The 19702-nt window shown below is 34.0% G+C and overlaps 2 protein-coding genes across 2 annotated transcripts; one reads left to right on the top strand and one right to left on the bottom strand.

Moving 5' to 3' along the window:
* Positions 1-6046: 6046 nt before the first annotated feature.
* Positions 6047-8229, bottom strand: LOC132189849 (uncharacterized). Its single transcript, XM_059604663.2, has 5 exons — positions 7808-8229; positions 7553-7693; positions 7249-7368; positions 6427-6522; positions 6047-6340 (listed from the first exon to the last, which is right to left on the bottom strand). Exons 1-5 carry the CDS (start codon positions 8027-8029, stop codon positions 6230-6232), a joined length of 690 nt encoding a protein of 229 aa, XP_059460646.1. The 5' UTR covers positions 8030-8229; the 3' UTR covers positions 6047-6229.
* A 7402-nt stretch (positions 8230-15631) lies between these two features.
* Positions 15632-19192, top strand: LOC132189928 (NAD(P)-binding Rossmann-fold superfamily protein). Its single transcript, XM_059604773.2, has 8 exons — positions 15632-15913; positions 16051-16143; positions 16270-16348; positions 16471-16549; positions 17130-17169; positions 17266-17400; positions 17774-17911; positions 18730-19192. Exons 1-8 carry the CDS (start codon positions 15672-15674, stop codon positions 18992-18994), a joined length of 1071 nt encoding a protein of 356 aa, XP_059460756.2. The 5' UTR covers positions 15632-15671; the 3' UTR covers positions 18995-19192.
* Positions 19193-19702: the final 510 nt, after the last annotated feature.

The raw sequence follows: 19702 nt of genomic DNA, 5'->3' as shown, positions 1-19702 counted from the left end.
CCTTGATGTCTTTAGCATGCAGCAACAAAAGGTGTAGAAATCCGTTTCTAGTTGTACTTCATTTATTAGCTGTTACATTTAGGTGGAAGTAGGTTGTTGATCCGTGACAGTTCTAGCCCAAAGTTGTGCGTGTGCAGCGGTGTGCTGATAGGGCGATTATAGTTTCATATCGAGAATTACTTCAGCCTACCATGTGGCATGCATCCCGAGGCCATATTTAAGAGCTTTTCATGTTAAAAGGGTCACTCTATCGGACAATTTTTTTCTATTTTACAAATGGCCCATCACCATTCCGATAGTCAGAAATTGACTCAACGTAGGTATGCATGTCGATGGGAAATGCTAAGTGTTCTTCTAATGTTCTTCTAGTGTCCTCTCAATTATAATGTGACTTTTAAAATCACCAATAGATTAAAAATTAATAATGATAATCTTAAATTTAACGATAATTTTAAAAGTGACATCACAATCGGGAGGACACTAGAAAAACATTAGAAGAACACCTAACATTTTCCCATGTCGATTGTCACATGGTTGAGATGCCTATGCAATAAGGCATAATATTATTCCACAATCTAACTATGGCCCTCTCCTTTCTTTCTTTTTTTTTTTTTCAAAATCACCCACATTTTGAATAGTGTTCGAGCACAAAGCATTACCTTTATTTCTTCTTGGGTTCTCTTATTCTTCCGTATATGCCCCTTGTGATCAACAATCTTGAAGACAGGTGCTTAACAGATAATTTAAGGTAAATAGAATATTTAAACATGCATTTTAATAATATTTAATGGTCTAGATTTAATTTCACCTTCTCTATTTTTCATAAAAATCTTAAAATTAAATTTGGACCGTTGAAAAATTACAAAAAATTCTCATGTAGTTTTTTTTATGACAACTAAGCCAAATCCTTTCGCTCAAATGTATGTTCATTTCATGCTTTCTAAAAATATAATTTAACAAGAAAAATAATAACAAAAAGAAGAAATAAAGGTATATATACCATGTATTTAATTCTTTATTAATCCTCCATTAATGATCTAATATTCTTTTAAAAAAAAAACAGGTAATTAACAAAACGATTATTTTAACTGTTCTGAATCTATTTTACTTGTTGTATTGATTTTAGATTCGAATTTTATTTTTATTTTATTCCATTTTAATGAACACCCACATGTTCATTAAATCACGTATCATATTCAGGTCCCACGTAGATTGCATCTTAATCTAAGTTAGCCTAATAAATTAATGATCAACTGCCTTTGAGGTCGATAGGCAGGCTACTTGCTAGTAATTTACTTGGACTAATCTCCAACAACCTATAACGGTTTTGAAAGCTATAACTTTATTGTTTTCTTTCAAAGCGATTGTGAGAGATCCCTTCCGGAACAGGACCTGTTCACTAACAAAATAATAATAATAATAATAATAAAATATTATTTCATATTAAAAAAAATGTATAAAATAAATAAATAAATAAATAAGAAGTGGTTGGCCACCCCATTGGTGGTGGCCAGACCACCCCAGTTGAGGGCCAAACAAAACCAAATTTTTCTTTTTTGATTTGGCCCCCAATTGGGGTGGTCCGGCCACCCCCAATGGGGTGGCCAACCACCCCTTATTATTTTATTGTTTTATTATATATATATTTTTTAATATGAAATAATATTTTATTATTATTTTTTGTTAGTGAAACAAATGTTCTATTTGTAGTTCTAAGATTTCTAAGAAAAAATCTTAGCCATAAACTGTATATTTTTTAATCTAAAATGAACTGAAGTGGATCCTATTTCATGGCTTGTTGCCCACTTACTCGACCAAGATGTTCGGACAGAAAAATCATGCTCAGCTTGGGCAACAAAATCACTCTAAGAAGTCTTGTCTCATCGAGTGGCCAAATGCCCGATGAAGAAAGATTGATCATCAAGAACAAATTACTTAGAACGGGAAGCAAGCACGAATTATAGAGCAATGAATATCCAGGAAAATTATTCGTCTGGGGCACACGTACAGCTAGCACATGTAAATAACCAATTAATAAGAGGGGCCCACCTAATATAGATATATATTAATAAGAGGGGACAGGGGTGTTATTGTTGAGAGCTCGGATCCTCTCCCGTCCGAGCTGGAAGCCTGGAAATGACTCAGTTAATGATTTTTTTTTTTTTTTTAGTTTTTTCAACTATTTATATTTAATTTAAAAAATTTTATGAGAAAAAAGAGAGAGTGAAATTAATTTTGAACCATTGAAAAACTACATAAAAAAATTTGGAATTTTTTTTTACGGTACTTGTTAATTAAGTAATTATTAAGTGATTAAATTTACCTCTTCCTATCAGCTAAATATGGTATCAAAGCCTACTACAGGATGAATAGAGCTCACACTACTTACTCTGTGACAAGGACCAAGAAAAATAGTAGCCTGCACTTGAGGGAGTATGTTGAAGAATAATCCTCCCACATTGCATGTGGACAAAATCTTTAGCATGTTTATAAGGAATATTAATGTGCAACTCTTTTTTATTTAACTGGTTTTTTGAGATAAGTTAGATCTATAAATTTTTTCATGGTATTAGAGCCAAAGGTCATGGGTTCGAACCTTAACTCTGTCAAATCAACCTCCATTTAAATTAAATATTTCATGTGTTGGGTCTCACCTATTAAAAATGAGTTTGAGCCTACACGTGAAAATATTAAAGTAATGATCAAGGCCTCGTTTGGTTCGCGAATTGTCTAGTCCATTGAAAAATGATCAGCTACCACTTGGAATAGAAAAGAGTGGAATAGATTAGTTATTCCTATTCCTTTGTTTGGTTGTAACGCTGTAATAGACTAGATAATCATATTCTTTCGTTTGATACAATGCAATTTGTTGGTGAATGGAATCGTATTGTGATCTTATTTCCTAAAATACCCTTATAATACAAATACAATTTATATTATTAAGGACTTGTGTTTTTTTTTTTGAAACATAAACAAAAAAAATATATAGTTGGAGAAAACATAATCAAATTCAATCTTGAATTCTAATGTCAATCAAACTCAATAAAAAAAAGGGTACAAAAATTAAAAAGAAAAAAAACAGAGAAACGAAGAAACATAATCAAAGAGAAACATTACAGATAATCAAAAAAAAAAAAAAAAAAAAAAAAAAAAAAACTAAGAGAGAAGAAAATTAAAAAATCCAAGAAACAAAAAGAGAACGAAATAACCAAGAAAAGAGAGATGACAAGAGACTGGGAGAGAGATACCTTGCGCAGAGAAGAGAGATTATTGCAATTTGCACTGAGAGTGTCGCTTTGAGAGATGGAGATTGTGAGAGCCTCATGGGTGTGAGAAGGGTAGGGTTTTTTTTTTTTTGGCAATTTTACACATTAATTTTAATCTCACAGTAATGGATTAGCTAAGCCACTCATTTTTTAGTGGCTTAGCTAACCTTGTGTATATGAGATTAGTAGTCCCATGAGAATAGATTATTCCCAAGAATCGAATGTTATCAAACAAAGGACTAGCTATACTTAGTGTTAGCTAGTCCAATCCAAGGGTTTAATCCGCGAACCAAATGCGGCCTAAGTGATTAAATTTACCTCTTCTTAGCTTAAGCTTATGAAAAAACTGATAATATAAGAGTACTTAAGCCAAGTCCTAATTGAAAAATAGGTGTGCTTTATGAAAAATGCTAGATTGTAGGTTTTTTAGTGCATTGTTTACGATATTATGTTTTAGGTTATGTGACGGCTCAAACTCAACTCTTTTAGGAGTGTGGGTCATTCTCCCATTAATCATTTTTTAGTTAGATCCCGGAGTTGTTCTGATGTAATCTTATAGTTTTATATACCCATATTGCTTCCTTATATGTGCAAAATTTGTTTGTGTAGGCTCTCTGTTTTAGGTAGTCTTGTTTTTGAATGCTTCTTGTGTAACTTTCTTCTTCTTCTTTTTTCTTTTTTTTTTTTTTTCATTGAACTTTTTCTTCAACAAATTATTACTTACTGAAAAAAATCACTAACTTGAACGGCATGTCGTGAGTCCCATACTAGCAAATCGGATGCGAGATCAACCATAATGGCATAATTTGCTTATGTATGTGCTTTTTTAGCTTTTTTAAATGGATTAATTGCCAAATTGGTTTATCTGCTTTTGGTGTATATAAAATCAGTCATTAGGTTTTAAAAAGTGAAAAAAAATTAGTCTTTGTATTTTATGACAATGTAAAATCAATTATTCTGTCTATTTCGGTTAACAAACTATTTTTTGGGGCAACTGAAAAATGGTGATGCAAGAACAATAATGGTGAGTTATGCGTGGAAGAAAACTCTCAATTTGATGATAGGTTAAGTGCAATTTTGCTTATGCTGATGTGATGGGACTAATGTAGAGCAAACTGATTAGATGAAAAACTGATTTGACAGTATTTAATGATTGCAAGATAGTGATTATATGTAGATGATGCAACACATGATTGTACCGATTGACTTCTTTTTCTTTATAAGTGACAAACGGCCTGCTAATAAAAATAGATAGAACGATTAATTTTAAAATGTCAGAAAATATAAAGACTCATTTTAACCTTTTGCAAATTAGTGCCATGGCAAGCGGATGAATCTTAGCCTTAAGGTTTTATGGGCCTAAAAATCTCTTCCTATGACCCATAACAATTTACAGATAATTGGGCCATACACTTTACAGGTCCAAGCTTTCATTTTTGCAACTTTACTTGAAGAGGCCTTTTGTTAAATTGTAATTGGGCCGTTAGGCTTAGCAGCTCTCCGCAGGCTTAGTTTCAAGTTCCAACGGTGCAATTTTGCATTGCGAATCAAATATCTCTCTAGTGGACAATGTTGGAAATCTAGATGTGGGAATTACAGGAAAAAATAAACGTAGATTACAAACAGAATAAGAAGTAAATGAAATCTGGACAGTAAGGCGATTGTGACTCTATCTTTTAGATAAACATTGCCTCCCACTTTTATTAGAAGTCTTGCAAAAGGGAATCAAAGCAATCTTATCATTAGGATACAATACTGCCTGATGTAGTGTGCAGATTGCAAACTCTGAACACTATCCAGAACATAAATTTTTTGTAACAACGGTTAATAATCGTGTGAGGAAGAGAGAGAAAATAAAATTATCTGTAAAATAATAAAACTGTTGGGAATTAATATATATCTATATAATTCCATATTATCTCAGAAGCAGTTTTTTTTAATTGAAATAACGGTTACATATATTTTAAAATCTAACGTTGAAAAAACAGTTGAAACTTGAAAACACATTATCTCATCGGTTGAAACTTGAAAACACATAATCTTATATAACATAATAATAGGAGATATTGATGAAGTGGTGGTAACTGATCAAAACAAGATAATAGGATAAAAAGTTATTTATTTAAAATAAATGACTATTAAAACATGATAATAGGAGATCAATTATTTATTTGAAATTCAAAATAATCATGAAATAATAATAAATTCGAAATTTTAGTTTCATGAAATAATATCAACAGACAATGAGTTCGATAGATTTACATTGAATAAGAACAATAATGGTTTGCCGTACTAACATAAATAACGTATCAATTTCCTTGGTCGGTTGGTCAACGACACAATGGGGATGTTTCCTGGCTCCCCAAGCAATAAATCAAGGGGGCTTGTCCTCATAGGCGGGCATGTTTAGATCGCGGCCACTAAGCACTAATTATTTGCAGTTACGAAGCTGCTCACTATGGGTTTGTCACATTGCATGGGCTATAGATGTCGCCGCTCCAAGCTATGGTGGCGACAACGCTGCAAAAGGCAGTGTGGTGTTGTATTGTTGAGTAACTCGCAACTCCCGTGGACATACAATACATATTATATACAACCCTTTGGGGGTACATTGCACAACATGGAGGAGCTTGCACTACTGAGTAGTGTTCCCCGATGGTGACCGTAGTGGTACAAGTAGAGAACCGCTCCTGTATCGGAGGAGCAGTCACTAATTATTTCAAAAAACTCAAAAACATTGTCACTATTTCTTGAAAAAAACAATTTTCACAAAGCACATCTGAATTAGAAATATTAGTATCTCACTTGTACTGTAGATCTCCCGACAGTGGAATACACTACCAGAATTACAAGAATTCTTGGTCACTAAATGTTTACATAAACATCACCGCAATAAGGTTATTCGATCGTGGAGCATGCCAATCGAGAGGCACGATCGACTTTGACTTTCCTGCCCACGCAGTTCAATTTTTTGGTGCAATTTGATGTGTCCTCTTGCTCAATTTGTACTTCACCATCCTCAGGATTTTGTAGAACCAGAAGACACTGACCAGCTGCAAGCTCAATGCCATTGCCTTAAAAACAACGTGGGGAAGATACATTAATAGAAGGAAATTACAGCCCAAGAATATATTACCAATTAAGTTGATAAAATATTTACCTTTATGATAAACGGATTGCTAGCAGACACAGTCACGTAAGTGACATAAGGTCCACCAACCATCCTACCCAATGTAAATATCACTGCAAACGAAATCTGTAAAAGGAGATGTTAATTAGGCAGCATTTGGAGTCCAAATGTCCAATATTCAGAGGGTTAGATTTAGATACTAAAAGAGTGCATTTGGCCTCGCTATTTTGCAGGCTAGACACATGCATGTTTTAAATAGAATTCTAGAAAGTGTTCCGTTTGGGAGTATTTTTTTTAAATGACGATTCAGAAATATGGAAAAATTAATGTTTATGCATAGCATGCAAGAGGGTGCTTCTAAAAAACACATAATTTTAAAGGCCAAACCATTTTTTTAATTTTACTCTTTTATAGATTTTACTAAACGCTTAATTGCGTTTTTAAAAATTATATTTTCATTAACTGCATTTTGAAATCACTATATATATATATATATATATATATATATATATATTTTCAAATTACACGTTTTGAAACCGTTAAATCAAACAAACACTAAAATCCTCACGATCCGAATTCATTGTTTTAGAGACACATTGTTACAGTGGCACTTGGGTATGAGTAATGTTAGAAACCACATTTTTATTCTATAATGTTGATGTGACAATTCTAATCACTTTTTGGATTCATTCTTGTTAAGAAAAAAAAAATTATAGATTAGTTGAGACTGTTACGTCAGCATGAAGTTGATAACTGTAGGATAAAAATGTTGTTTCTAACATTCAAACTTAAGAAAATTTTAGACTAATTGTGCAAAAAAGCAGAATTTAAATCTTAGAACTTTGAACTCACATCGGCTGCCAAATTAAGGTCAGTGTCCTTGTATCCAAGCTCTTTGAGGAACTCTCTCAAGTGGAGGAAGGGGCTAGAGATTTCGGATACCCATAATGCAGCGACCACCTCCGATCCACACTACATACACATAGAAAATGGTGCGACATTACTTGGAGTTGAAGAAGCACGCAAAAGCCCAAGAAAAGTTTTGCAATGAATTGGTAGAAATTAAATGCTAATAAATCTATACATCTTTCTTCCTAGAAATCATCATCAAGAAAATCGAAAACATAAAGAAACCACGTTTAAGGATTAAAAATACCCTCCCATAGGCCAGGACTGCTCCAAATCCGACGATGCTGACCAGATGGTGGATCGAATTGTCGAGACCGACTCCCTTGTCAAAGGAGCTACATACTAAATCATACACCATATAAGACAGGCTCACTGCCAGAGTTTCCATCTGCTCATCAATGTTCAACATCCACCATCAAATTAAGCAACCCATAAATAATAAAATTACTCACCCTTTTATATATATATATATATATATATATATATATATATATATATATACCTGCTTTGGGGAAGCCTTTGAAGCCAGAGGACAAGCAGGGCAGCTCCAGTCTTGAACGGAGAGAGAGGATAAGATTACAGCTAAAGTTGCATGAATGGTAGAAACAACTCGGTTGCAGAACTCAAACGACCGCTTTGGGAAGATCCACTTCCTTGTTAACAGAAAAGCTGTTGCCCATGAAATCACTCCAAACACAACTATGTTCATAATATTGTCTTCCATTTTTTTATTTTTTTTTTTCTCAACAGGAGATTTTTCTTCCTAAAACGAAACAAACAAGTGATCAATCTGGTTTTGATCGGCTCTTGTATTATAATTCTTCTTCAAAAGCAGAATTGAAGCAGGGCCTGTTCACTTCCAATCTCTCGAGCAGAGAGTATATATATATATATATATAAAAAAGTACAGAACAGAAAAACATATCTACATATTGATAGGTTCCAAGCAGATAATAGAAACACAACTAGTATTTAATATATTATAAAGATAATATACGTTACAAATCTCCACTTATGGCTGGAGTTCTACCACAATATAAACACATAAATAAGATAATACGTTCTGATACCCCTAGTGGGTCCCAGTCAGAACAAGATAAACAATATAATACTCCACTTAGGGTGGGAGTTGAACCACAACAGAATTAGGACTCTACACAAATCATCTTTTTCATAACATAATACAAAGACCCTTAAATACTCTATTACTAGCAGTTACCTAAACCACTACCACTTCTCTCACACTATCTCACACCACAACATATAACTGCCCATACTAAATAACCTTCTAGTAAATAAACCTCCCACTAACTCCTCTTATAAGATAAACTCCATTACCCAAGCCATGTTGCACATCATGGCCCATGGCAAACACCACTACTGCCCATGATCTTCATGTTGGTTCTCCTTAGCCATCTCCATGACCAAATAATGTTGGTTCTGCTGATGTGTATGATGAGTCCTACGTGGAATCCTATCATTCGCCCCCCCTTAAGAGAACCTTGTCCTCAAGGTGGAATGTGTGAAATTGACGTTGACGATATGTAATTGCCCTCCATTGAGATGTTGATAACATGGGGAATCCATCTTAAGGTGCTTCAATGGGGTGTTGCTTGCTGCGACTTGTCTCCGGTGGGGGAGCCTTGAGATATTGTTGATCTTTTTTCCTTTATGTTGTTGGTGCTCTTCTTGGAGAATTGGTTAACTCCAGCCAGTAAATTCTTGATCTCGTTCAAGGAATCTTCATACCCTTGCGCTCTGATACCAATTGATAGGTTCCAAGCAGATAATAGAAACACAACTAGTATTTAATATATTATAAAGATAATATACGTTACAAATCTCCACTTATGGCTGGAGTTCTACCACAATATAAACACATAAATAAGATAATACGTTCTGATACCCCTAGTGGGTCCCAGTCAGAACAAGATAAACAATATAATACTCCACTTAGGGTGGGAGTTGAACCACAACAGAATTAGGACTCTACACAAATCATCTTTTTCATAACATAATACAAAGACCCTTAAATACTCTATTACTAGCAGTTACCTAAACCACTACCACTTCTCTCACACTATCTCACACCACAACATATAACTGCCCATACTAAATAACCTTCTAGTAAATAAACCTCCCACTAACTCCTCTTATAAGATAAACTCCATTACCCAAGCCATGTTGCACATCATGGCCCATGGCAAACACCACTACTGCCCATGATCTTCATGTTGGTTCTCCTTAGCCATCTCCATGACCAAATAATGTTGGTTCTGCTGATGTGTATGATGAGTCCTACGTGGAATCCTATCACATATACATATACCAAGTTTTTCCAGAGTAAAAAATGAGTAGCAATCCTTTATAATTTCTAGTTGTACTTCATTTATTGGCAGTAAGATTTTAGGTGGAAGTAGGTAGTCCAATTTATCCATCCAAATAAAATTGAAAGGATATGCAAATATAAAAAAGAATAGCAGAATAAAAAAAAAATTAATCACAAAGGATAAAGAGAGATCGATATATAAAAATTACTTGATCCGGTCTATAATTTATAAAAGTTAAAGCTTTGAAAATGCTAGATTTTGCTCTTATTTCTTGATAATATTTACAATACCAATATTTTTTTAAAAAAAAATGTTCACACAAGAAGGTGAGGATTCAAATTAGTGACCTCCGCTTCATAAGGCATGGTCCCTAGTCGATTGAGCTACTCCTTGAGGACTATAATATCAATATTGATTTATATATATATATATATTTTAAAAAAAAAGATGGCAGTCTACATAGCACTTACCACGTTTATAAATTGACGTAGCACTAAACGCAATATTTATTATCATAAAGCGTGGACGGTTACTTCAACTTGTAAGAAAGTTGACTCTAAACATTTTTCACCAATTTAACTTCATATTTTTCAGCGTCACAATAGCTTACTACTATTGGTAAGACATTGGCCGTACACATTTACATCTAGTGGTCTCTGAAAAGTGTTTGAAGAGGGAATTAGATTCCTCACAATTTCTTTTAAATTTGAGATTTTTAAATTTATAAATTTTAGCCGTTTATCTCATCTAAGAATCTAAAAATAAATTATGTTTCAGAAAAAACATGGCTTATTAAATTCCTTGAGGGTAGCTTACTCGGAACATGATCCTCTTCAATTCATTTATAATATCCAGTTAGTTATAGTGGAGGGGTAACTTTGCCTTTTTTATTTTTTGAGGGGACAAAAATACTCTTCCACTATAACTAATTGAATATTCTCTGTTCAAATGAAATGGAGAAATCCTAATTCAGCTTCCTCTTTAAATTTTTTTTAAAGGCTAAAATATGACTTATTTTAGACACTTAGATAAAATGAACGGTTAAAATTTATGAATTTGAGAATCTCAAATTTTAAAAAAATTCAAAAAAATTTAAATCCTTAAGAGGAGGGCATGCATTAGCCGACAAATTTCCAGCTATCCGAGTCCGACCTCTCCTATTAATTGGTCATTTACATTTTCGTGTGGCCTCGGACGAATCTTTTTCCACCATATTCATTGCTCCACAATTCGTACAGCCGCGCCTTAATTACCTGTCGCTCCGGAGCGGTAAGAGTAAGACGAGCTTCCAACAGTGGCTTTCTTGTCCGAGCTTAGTCAGCTTTCTCTTTCTCACGACTCCTGTCCAATAACAGGGCAAGAATAACGGAGATATCTAATTACAAATTATTATAGTTTGTTGGATATTAAGCCAAGTTAATATATCATAACACTAGCATGTAGCCTACGGAACTGAATATGACACCTGATTTTTAGAGTACATTTAGTACTGTGATTTCATACAGCAAAAGTGAAATTTTAAATTAGATAACAAAAAATGTATCATTTGAGAATACTCATTAAAAAAATTGCAATTTAAAAATTTAGAAAAAATCGCGTTTTCAAATCGCAAGTAAGAGAGTGCGTTTTTAAAAAGTATTATTTTAAAGGTTCAATTGTAATTTTATCAAACGCTTAATTGTAAGGGTATAAACCCGGTTTCGGTTAGTGGTCATTGGCTAAAATTGCTAACCTGAACCAGGGTAGCCAATTATCTGAACCGGTTATTGGGTCTTTAAAATAATTGGGTATTTTGGGTATTTGGCCTACTTTTGGGGCTTAATTAAACAATTTTTAAAAAACAATTATAACTTGTTTGGCCCAATAAGCTAGGTGTTGTTGTGATTGTCCAAAAAAAAAAAAATCTAAAGTAAACAACGTCGTTGTTTTACATTTTTTTTAAATATATATATTAATATAAATGCAAAAACCAGTAACTAGACCAGTAGGGCTGGTTACCAGTTATTTTCAACCGTTTTTTAAAAACAGTTGGCCATTTAGCCTATTATAACCAGTCAGATTCACACATATACTTAATTGCATTTATTAAAAATTGCTTTTGTTATTTTTAAATCGCATGTTTTGAAATTACAAATTAAAATGAACCCTTAATGAACATATTGGTTTTCATTAAAAAAAAAACATATAAAAGTTCTTTTATGTGGTTTTAGTAAAAATTCATGTTTCAAAAACAAATATAAATTTAATAGACTCGATTGAAAGAAATTATTCCTTGAAGAAAAACTGTCTTGCTCAACAAGGGCAGAACTGCTCAAAGTCTTGGAAGGCAATAGCCCCAAAATTTTAAAATTGTCCCTAAATTTATGTTTTTTTTTTTTTTTTTTAATGATACAAACCCACTAAAATTAATTTTTTACCTTTCTAAAATGTCTATTTTTCCAAAGGTAAAATTATAATTCTGCCCCTGCCTCTCGTCAAAGACTTTATTTTCTTCCCCGTTTATAGGTGCGAAAATTTCTCCCATTAGATAGATTTGGGCACTTGTCCGCCATTAGCTAACAAAAAACTTGTTGCTCTTCATACAAATTAGTGACTGTTATTGCTTTGCTTTTGTCGGTTATAGCCTTGTAATGAAAGCGGTAATTATATCTCCAACGAACAACCATTTCCAACGAAACAAGTAAATAGCCACATAAATCTTATAGGACCCGATAGGGCATGTGAAAATTTTGATGTGGGCATCCATTTAAACCTGACCTTGCATGGCCCCAGAGCCCAAAGTAACTGAGTTTTTTTTTTTTTTTTTTTACCACTTTATCCTTTATTGGACCGCCAATTAGGCCTATCTACTCTTTCCAACCATTTCCTCATTTGATTGGATCCGATCTTTATGAAGGCCCTTTATGGTTTTATTTACTGTTCCGTTGATCCGAACGTAACATTTGGTAAAAGTATTCTTCCAAAAAAAAAAAAAAAACATTTGGTAAAAGTTTTTTTTTTACAAATAATTAAATTTTTTTGCTTAATTTCCCATGTGACCATGTGGGTATCGGTTAGAGTTGCCACATTAGCATTGTAAGATAATTGGTACCTTAAACACTTTTCGTACTAAAAGTAATTTTTTACAACATGTTGACCCGTTCCACATGTGATTTAAAGGTGATAAAAATTTTTAATCATATCTTTAAACGTGTTAATAAGTTATAAAAAAAATTGTAAGTGTAACATTAAGATGTACATGATACAAAAGATTAACCAAAAAATCACTCGAGTCTTACAATGACAACAAGATGTATACTTTTTTTTTCCTCAATGGGTGAGTTTAATTTGAATAGAAGAAGAAAATAAGATTTGAACCAATAACTTTTATTTTATGACATGTATATATGATCCCAACTGATTATGTTATACCCACATCTCATATATCGTACTTTTTATATACGAGCCAAACACCAAAATTTTCAAATTAATGAGTTTTGAGCTGATTACATGGACAAGGTTTTATTTTAATTGGGTGGTAGGAAATTCCTCCGATCTGATTTATTAAACTAAACATGTGACTTTTATATGCATTTTTCAAAATGCATTTGACGCATGGAATAAGATTTGCTTTTATTTTGTTTATCATATAAAATGCAATGTAAAAGTTACATATTATAAGAACAAATTAAATGACAATTTAACAGGGAAAACTCTTTCCCAACCATATAATAATACATTTTCACCATTCCTCTAATGCAGAAATCGATACTCACACATGAACTCCAACAAAATAAAATTTGAAAAAGTTAAACTAAATGGATTTGTATCTCGATCTTGACCCCCGCAAAAAAAAAAAAAAAATTAGCGAAAATGCTAGATAACGTGTCCTAATCATCGAGAATAATGCTACATTTACTTAGCTTCCACTTCCTTACAATATCCATTTTGAAAAACACATTTCTCCACATTTATATTTAACTTTTAAAATCACCATTGAATATAAGATGAATTTTTATTGAATTTTAATCTAATGATGATTTTAAAAGTAACATTTGAGTATGAAAAAAATATAGGTGTAAAGAAGTGATAATAAATATACCATTACTCGATCATCGATTGGCAACCTCTATAAAACACAATGAGAATTCAATTACTTAATTATTTTACTCGGGTATGTGGTGGTTGATATTTGGACGGACCACAAGCTCTGCAGAATAGTCCCAGTTTCTCCTTTAACCCTCCATCTTCAACTCCTCCCACTGCACTTCTTCAAGATAACAAGAATATCTTCATTAATTGGAAAGGGTATATCTCATGCATGCCTTCTCAATATATCTTACAAATTTGCCTCATTCCATTTGCTTCTACTTGCTTTATTGGATGGTTTGGTTGATCAGATTATGTGTGAATTATTTGCATGCAATTACTTTGCTGGCATTGGATCTCATTCTTCCACTTGTTTGTTCTTAATCTGCAGGTTATTATACCAGATGGCAATCCAGAACATCATCCGGCGTTTACTGATAATCCGGAAAAGCTTTAGAGCTACTGCAGTGTTGGCCTGGGTGTTCGAGTTGATCGATCACGTTGACCATGGAGCTTATTGGTGACAATACTCGTTTCGACAAGCTTGCTGCCATCTTTCTAACAATGGACAGTTGTTTCTTCACATTTTGGGATGTCCGTATCAAATTTAAAGACAGAAGCTTGGCATTTGGGCGCGTTGGACGATGCTATTTCTGGCCAAAACATGAAAATGGGCACCCAAGTTGGTCGCCTGATGTTGTATGCGACGTTTGCTCCTCTGTTTTTATCGTATGCCACTTCGTTGTTGCTGTCGTGGATTTTGTTTACAGGGGACATGGACCCACGTACGTATTTACACTTGTTGCTTTTGTGTTGGCCTCCTTGGCCTTGATCCCCACCCAAGCATATCATCGATGGCTCTCGGCAAGTGATCATCATCAGCCTGATGATCGGCAAGTTGGATCAACGGCCGATGTCGATCCTGATCATCAGCAGCATGAAAACGAAGAAGCGCGAGTTGGCATCGAGGTTCATCATGATGATCCATCAGTCTCAGCCTCTGTTGGAGATCAAAGCATGGACATTAATCTTCAGAGCGAAATTCAATGTCTTCATAGCATGCACAATTAATGCTAAATTAGAGGCAGAATTAGCTGTGGAGGGTGTTGCTGGACGACAATGAATTGCGCACGTGCACTATGTTTCTTTTTTAATTTGTCCCTTACCTTAATTATATCGTAGAATGCTAATTTACCCTTGTCAGTGTAACTAATGAACTAAGATAAATCTTATACATTATCTGCAATGCTAGCTTTTTGGTTGAAGATCTAATGGGTTAATTGATTATTCGCTTAAATACAAAAAAAAAGTTATTTGATTTGCTTAAATACTAATGAACACGTGATGTGAGAAGCGCATGATTTTTAATCAAATTTGTTAATGGAATTAAAAAATACGTGTTTTTTACATGCTATTAAGAAATATGTGCTTCGTACACACTCAAGGGCACATAATAATTTCATACACTGAATTGAAAAAAAAGCCTTTATAAAATAATATCCAAACAGTTATTTTCTATATATATATATATATATATATATATATATAGAAATGTTAGGGATTAATAAGTTCTTCATATTTGACCTATATTCCCTTACAATCAACCATTGAATTTGTAGACTTATGTAAATCTCATATAAGTCAATGGTGGACCTCATAAATCTAATAGTTAATTGTAAGAGAATATGGGCTAAATATGAGGAACTTATTGACCCATAACATTTTTCATATATATATATAATCTTAATTAATACTGTGAGCTTAACCTAGGCATATGGACTAAAATTGAATTTTGGAACGGTTATACCTGCCAAGAATGGGCTGATCCTGGGCCGACAATACTCTAAGACAACCCGAGCCCATTCTAGTTAACGGTGGCACAGGCAGAGGAAGCGGTTTGATACACTCCCGCTTCAAAAGCTCAACAATCTCGAACCGATACTTGTATGTAAGCTACAATATCTTGCGATGGATATATGCCACATACCGGGCCGAATATCGGCAACTCCGCTTAGATTCGGCCATGTTCCGAGAAATCTCAGTCTTCCGATGTCCCAAACGTCAACGTTTTTGTCCCGAATAGCGGCAGTCGCTGGCGATTTACGTTCCGAAAGCGATCCATCGGAGCCAAAATCTCGGAACCGGATGTTCTGTCTCGGAATGGGTTTCGTCGCACAGTTCTTCGCTCGAGAGCTTAAGAACCAAGGATGGTAAGTTCCTTTCCACTGATTATCTTTCTTTGCTATAGTTAATATCTCTCTTCGGCTTGACTTGAATTTACAAAGCATTCCTTTGTGAAATGGTTTTGAATAGAGTAAAGACATTGGGTTTTTGAATTGAATATTAGGGTTGTCTCTGGGACTTGCACGAGCATGGTGAAGAAGAAGAAGCTTGAAGAGATGGGATTTGATGCTTACCTTTTCGATGCAAATGAGCCAGAGTGAGCGTGTGTGAATTTTAAGTATTCATTTTTCGTTCTTTTTATTTTTATTTTTATTTTTTATTTTTTGATTCTGCGTTTTTCTTATTTTGGCACTTAATTGTTTCTCTTTTGATTAAATCCCAGACAGAGCATTCTAGATACTATGAAATATCATACCCACCTTATTGTTTCGATCCCTCCTGTTGTGGGTATTGGTGATCCGGTATGTTAAAAGTACTATTTGTCATTTTTACGTTTAAGGTTGTGCTGAATTGATTATCTCTCTTGGGGTGATCTGCTTTCAATGAGATAATTTTTTCCATTGTGTTCTTATCAATTATGTAGATGCTTCGGCATGAAGAACTTCTAACGAGCACATTAATGGATGGAAATCTCCGATGGCTTTGTTATTTGTCATCAACTGGTATGTGTATATTCGAATTCCTAATGAACCAACAGTTGCATCACAGTGACTTGAATGTAACATTTTTTAATTATGATTGTCTATTGTTGCTGTCTTTATTTCTTTGGCTTTGGGATTGGAGGTCTATGTTATTGTCTGAAGTACTTTATTGTCGGCTTGTCGCGTGTATTCATCTTAATAGAGTAATGCTACTCTTCACACACATTTCACACCGGCTGATGTGATGTGTTTTAAGTGACTTCTCATGTTTGCCACTTGAAAAAAATAAAAGAAAAAATACTTAAAACACGCTACGTCAACTAGTGTGAAATGGGTGTAAAGAGTAGCATTACTCATCTCAATGTGAATTCAAGAGCTATGAGCAACTAGACATTCTACTGTTGCAAATTTTCTTCAAATACAGTTTGCAAACATATGCACTATGAGGAGTAACAATGCTGAACAGTAATTCACTTCAGAACTCGTAATTTTATTCTTTACAGCTCCTACTCTCATCCTTGGATCCAACTGTTCTTTGCATAATTTTTCTCTGAAGCTCCTGAATTGGTCTTTGACCCTGGAGAAATTCCTTTGCTGGCAGGTGTATATGGAGATTGTGGTGGTGCATGGGTAGATGAGGAGTAAGCAAGTGCATCTTTACTAACCTCTTAAGCATGCAAAATCCTGTGCCTATGGTGATGTCAATTGCCCTAAATATGTGCATTATCCTATGGCAGTTATCCTACTAGCCCTACAAGAGAGTTGGCAAACTTAAGGTTGGTTGCTGAGAAGAAATGGTTAAATCTGGGTGATGATCTTGGGCTCTCGGCACAAGTATTTCGGCTAGGAGGTATCTACGGCCCTGGTAGAAGGTTGTAATGAGCTTTTAAGTATGACCAAATAGCTGCCTTTTGTTTTGGATCTGCAGTTTACTAGACAGTTCACGTAGTCACTTTTCAATGGGATTTAACCAATAGTAGTATGAGTTTTAGCTTGATGTTTCATGCTATAAGCTTTATTGTAATTAAAATCTGCCATGAAAAGTTGCCAATATCATTTTGCATGACCATTATGAAAGGTTGACCCATGATTTATAGTGACTATTATTTGATATATTTCTTGTTAGCTTATCGATCATCTGAAAAATCAGTTTGGCCTAGAGCCTATGCTCTGATGGAGTTAAGGTTTGGTTCAAATTTTCCATGCTTAAGGTTGGTTTTTATGGTAAACTGTTTTCCGCTACAGTGCTGTTGATACAATAATTAAGCAAGGAGCATTGTCAGAAGGTCAGAAGATGAGAGTATACAGGCAATATACATCAAGAATTCATGTTGAGGACATTTGTCAGGCACTTAAGGCCAGTATTAACACACCTTCCCCCGGGTAGGTTCCAATCATCACCCTTCCTAAAGTCTGTTATATTTTCTCACACTTTATTTATTCCAGTTCTGATAGATTGCTAGAAAAACAAATGTAAGATTCTTGATATTTAAGATATTGGTAAACAATCTCCATCAGGATTATTTTCCTTCTTAACAGGAAAAGAAAATGTAGTACTAAATAAGAAACTGGAATCCCAAGGCCTCATAATATGAAGGCATATTCATAAAAACTTTGAATGCCACTCTCTTCTTAAAGACCACCATGTATGAGGCACACGTGTTACATATTTTCTTATGCGTAATTATACACATACAACTATTTTAAAACTTCTAATACGTGTTAGCATGTGGTCAGAGACACATCAGTCACTAAAAAAATAATTTTAACATCCTCTAATCATATGCTGACACATGTCACAAATGGTAAAATAGTTCAAAGTCTAGCATTTTCCTGTTTTTATACGCATATGTCACACACACACACATATATAGACACATGTTTCTTAGCATGCGAGAGAAGTTCCAAGTTAGTTTGTAGTTGTCTATGTTTAGAGCTTGTTATCTAATTTGGAGCTCAACAGAAATGCATGGGACAGGCCCAGAGATTTTGAGAAATCATGAGGGTTTGAATTTTCGGTTGGCATGGACTATTTCTTTTATTAGTAACTACTCTGGCTTTTGTTTCCTTTTTTGTTTCTTCAATCCCGTTTATCACATAAAACGTTTCATTCTGTTCTAAATTTAATCTTTTGCAACCTTGTTAATATGCTTGCAGTGGGAAACATTTTCCTTATTTACTGCCTTTGATTTTTGTTTCAGGAAAGTTTACAATATCGTTGATGATGACCCGGCCCCTCGGGAAGAAGTCTTTGCATATGCAGGAGACTTGGTTGCGAAGAAGTGGCCCGGCCGGATCAAGCAATCTGCAGGGAAATCAGAACCCGTTGTTGAGCAGGGTACTCCAAGGGGTGAGAAGCGAGTTTCGAATGCTCTTATGAAGAAGGAATTAGGAGTGAGGCTTCTCCATCCAAGTTATAGATCAGGTTTGCAGAGCATTATCAGCCATTATAGAAATGCACTATGACACCAATGCATCTTCTTTCGTCGTTTTTCCAATGTAAATTAATTGGAAGCTCTGCTGAAAATGTTGCATGATTATGCCAGCTAAAGTGGCTGGTAGGATGAATCATCAATCGCACATTACAGTGAGGGTGATCTATGAGAACAAGCATTGGTTCAATTTGTTTTTTGTTTAATAAAGTATTGTGATGAGAGATAAAGATGAAAATTATTGGTATGAGTGTTTTGTGTTTTAAATTGTTTGTTAATATTTTTCTTTTGAACATAGAAAATAAAAGACAATAAACAAAAATTTTAACAAACAGAAGCACGGTTTGCAAGTTATTTGAAAAAAACATAAAGACAGATTACATTTGACTATATCTTTGGATTCAAATTGAAAAATATAATTGAAGCGAAGGTCACTAGTTCAAATCCCCTCTCCCCCTCTTGTGTGGACATGTAAAAAAAAAAAATTGAAAAATATAGTTGAAATATAGATATAAATTTTGCTTACCCAAAATTAAAAAGAAAAAAACTATACATTAGAACAAGCATTGTCACTTAGAGCTGAATCAGATATATAGTTGTGATATATATGATTTTGTTTCTTAATAAAAGCTACCATACTAGCTCTTACCCATTAAAAGAGATCTTAAAGCTATAGATTTTATGAATATTGCTAATATAACTGGTCTCACAATCACTTAACCATTAAAAGAGATCTTAAAGC

This window comes from Corylus avellana, chromosome 9, assembly GCF_965113065.1.
Source record: "Corylus avellana chromosome 9, dhCorAvel1.hap1.2, whole genome shotgun sequence".
Classification (NCBI taxonomy): Eukaryota; Viridiplantae; Streptophyta; class Magnoliopsida; order Fagales; family Betulaceae; genus Corylus; species Corylus avellana.
Note: the sequence above shows the minus strand (reverse complement) of the source record. Positions and strands in the feature narration are given on the sequence as shown.

Coding starts and splice junctions, on each gene's coding strand:
- LOC132189849 (XM_059604663.2), bottom strand. CDS start 8,029: ATGGAAGACAATATTATGAACATAGTTGTGTTTGGAGTGATTTCATGG. Junction 6,523..7,248: donor ACCTTAATTTGGCAGCCGAT/GTGAGTTCAAAG, acceptor CTCCTTTTACAG/ATTTCGTTTGCAGTGATATT. Junction 6,341..6,426: donor GCAATCCGTTTATCATAAAG/GTAAATATTTTA, acceptor GTTGTTTTTAAG/GCAATGGCATTGAGCTTGCA.
- LOC132189928 (XM_059604773.2), top strand. CDS start 15,672: ATGGATATATGCCACATACCGGGCCGAATATCGGCAACTCCGCTTAGA. Junction 16,550..17,129: donor TTGTTATTTGTCATCAACTG/GTATGTGTATAT, acceptor CTTTGCTGGCAG/GTGTATATGGAGATTGTGGT. Junction 17,401..17,773: donor ATCTACGGCCCTGGTAGAAG/GTTGTAATGAGC, acceptor TTTCCGCTACAG/TGCTGTTGATACAATAATTA.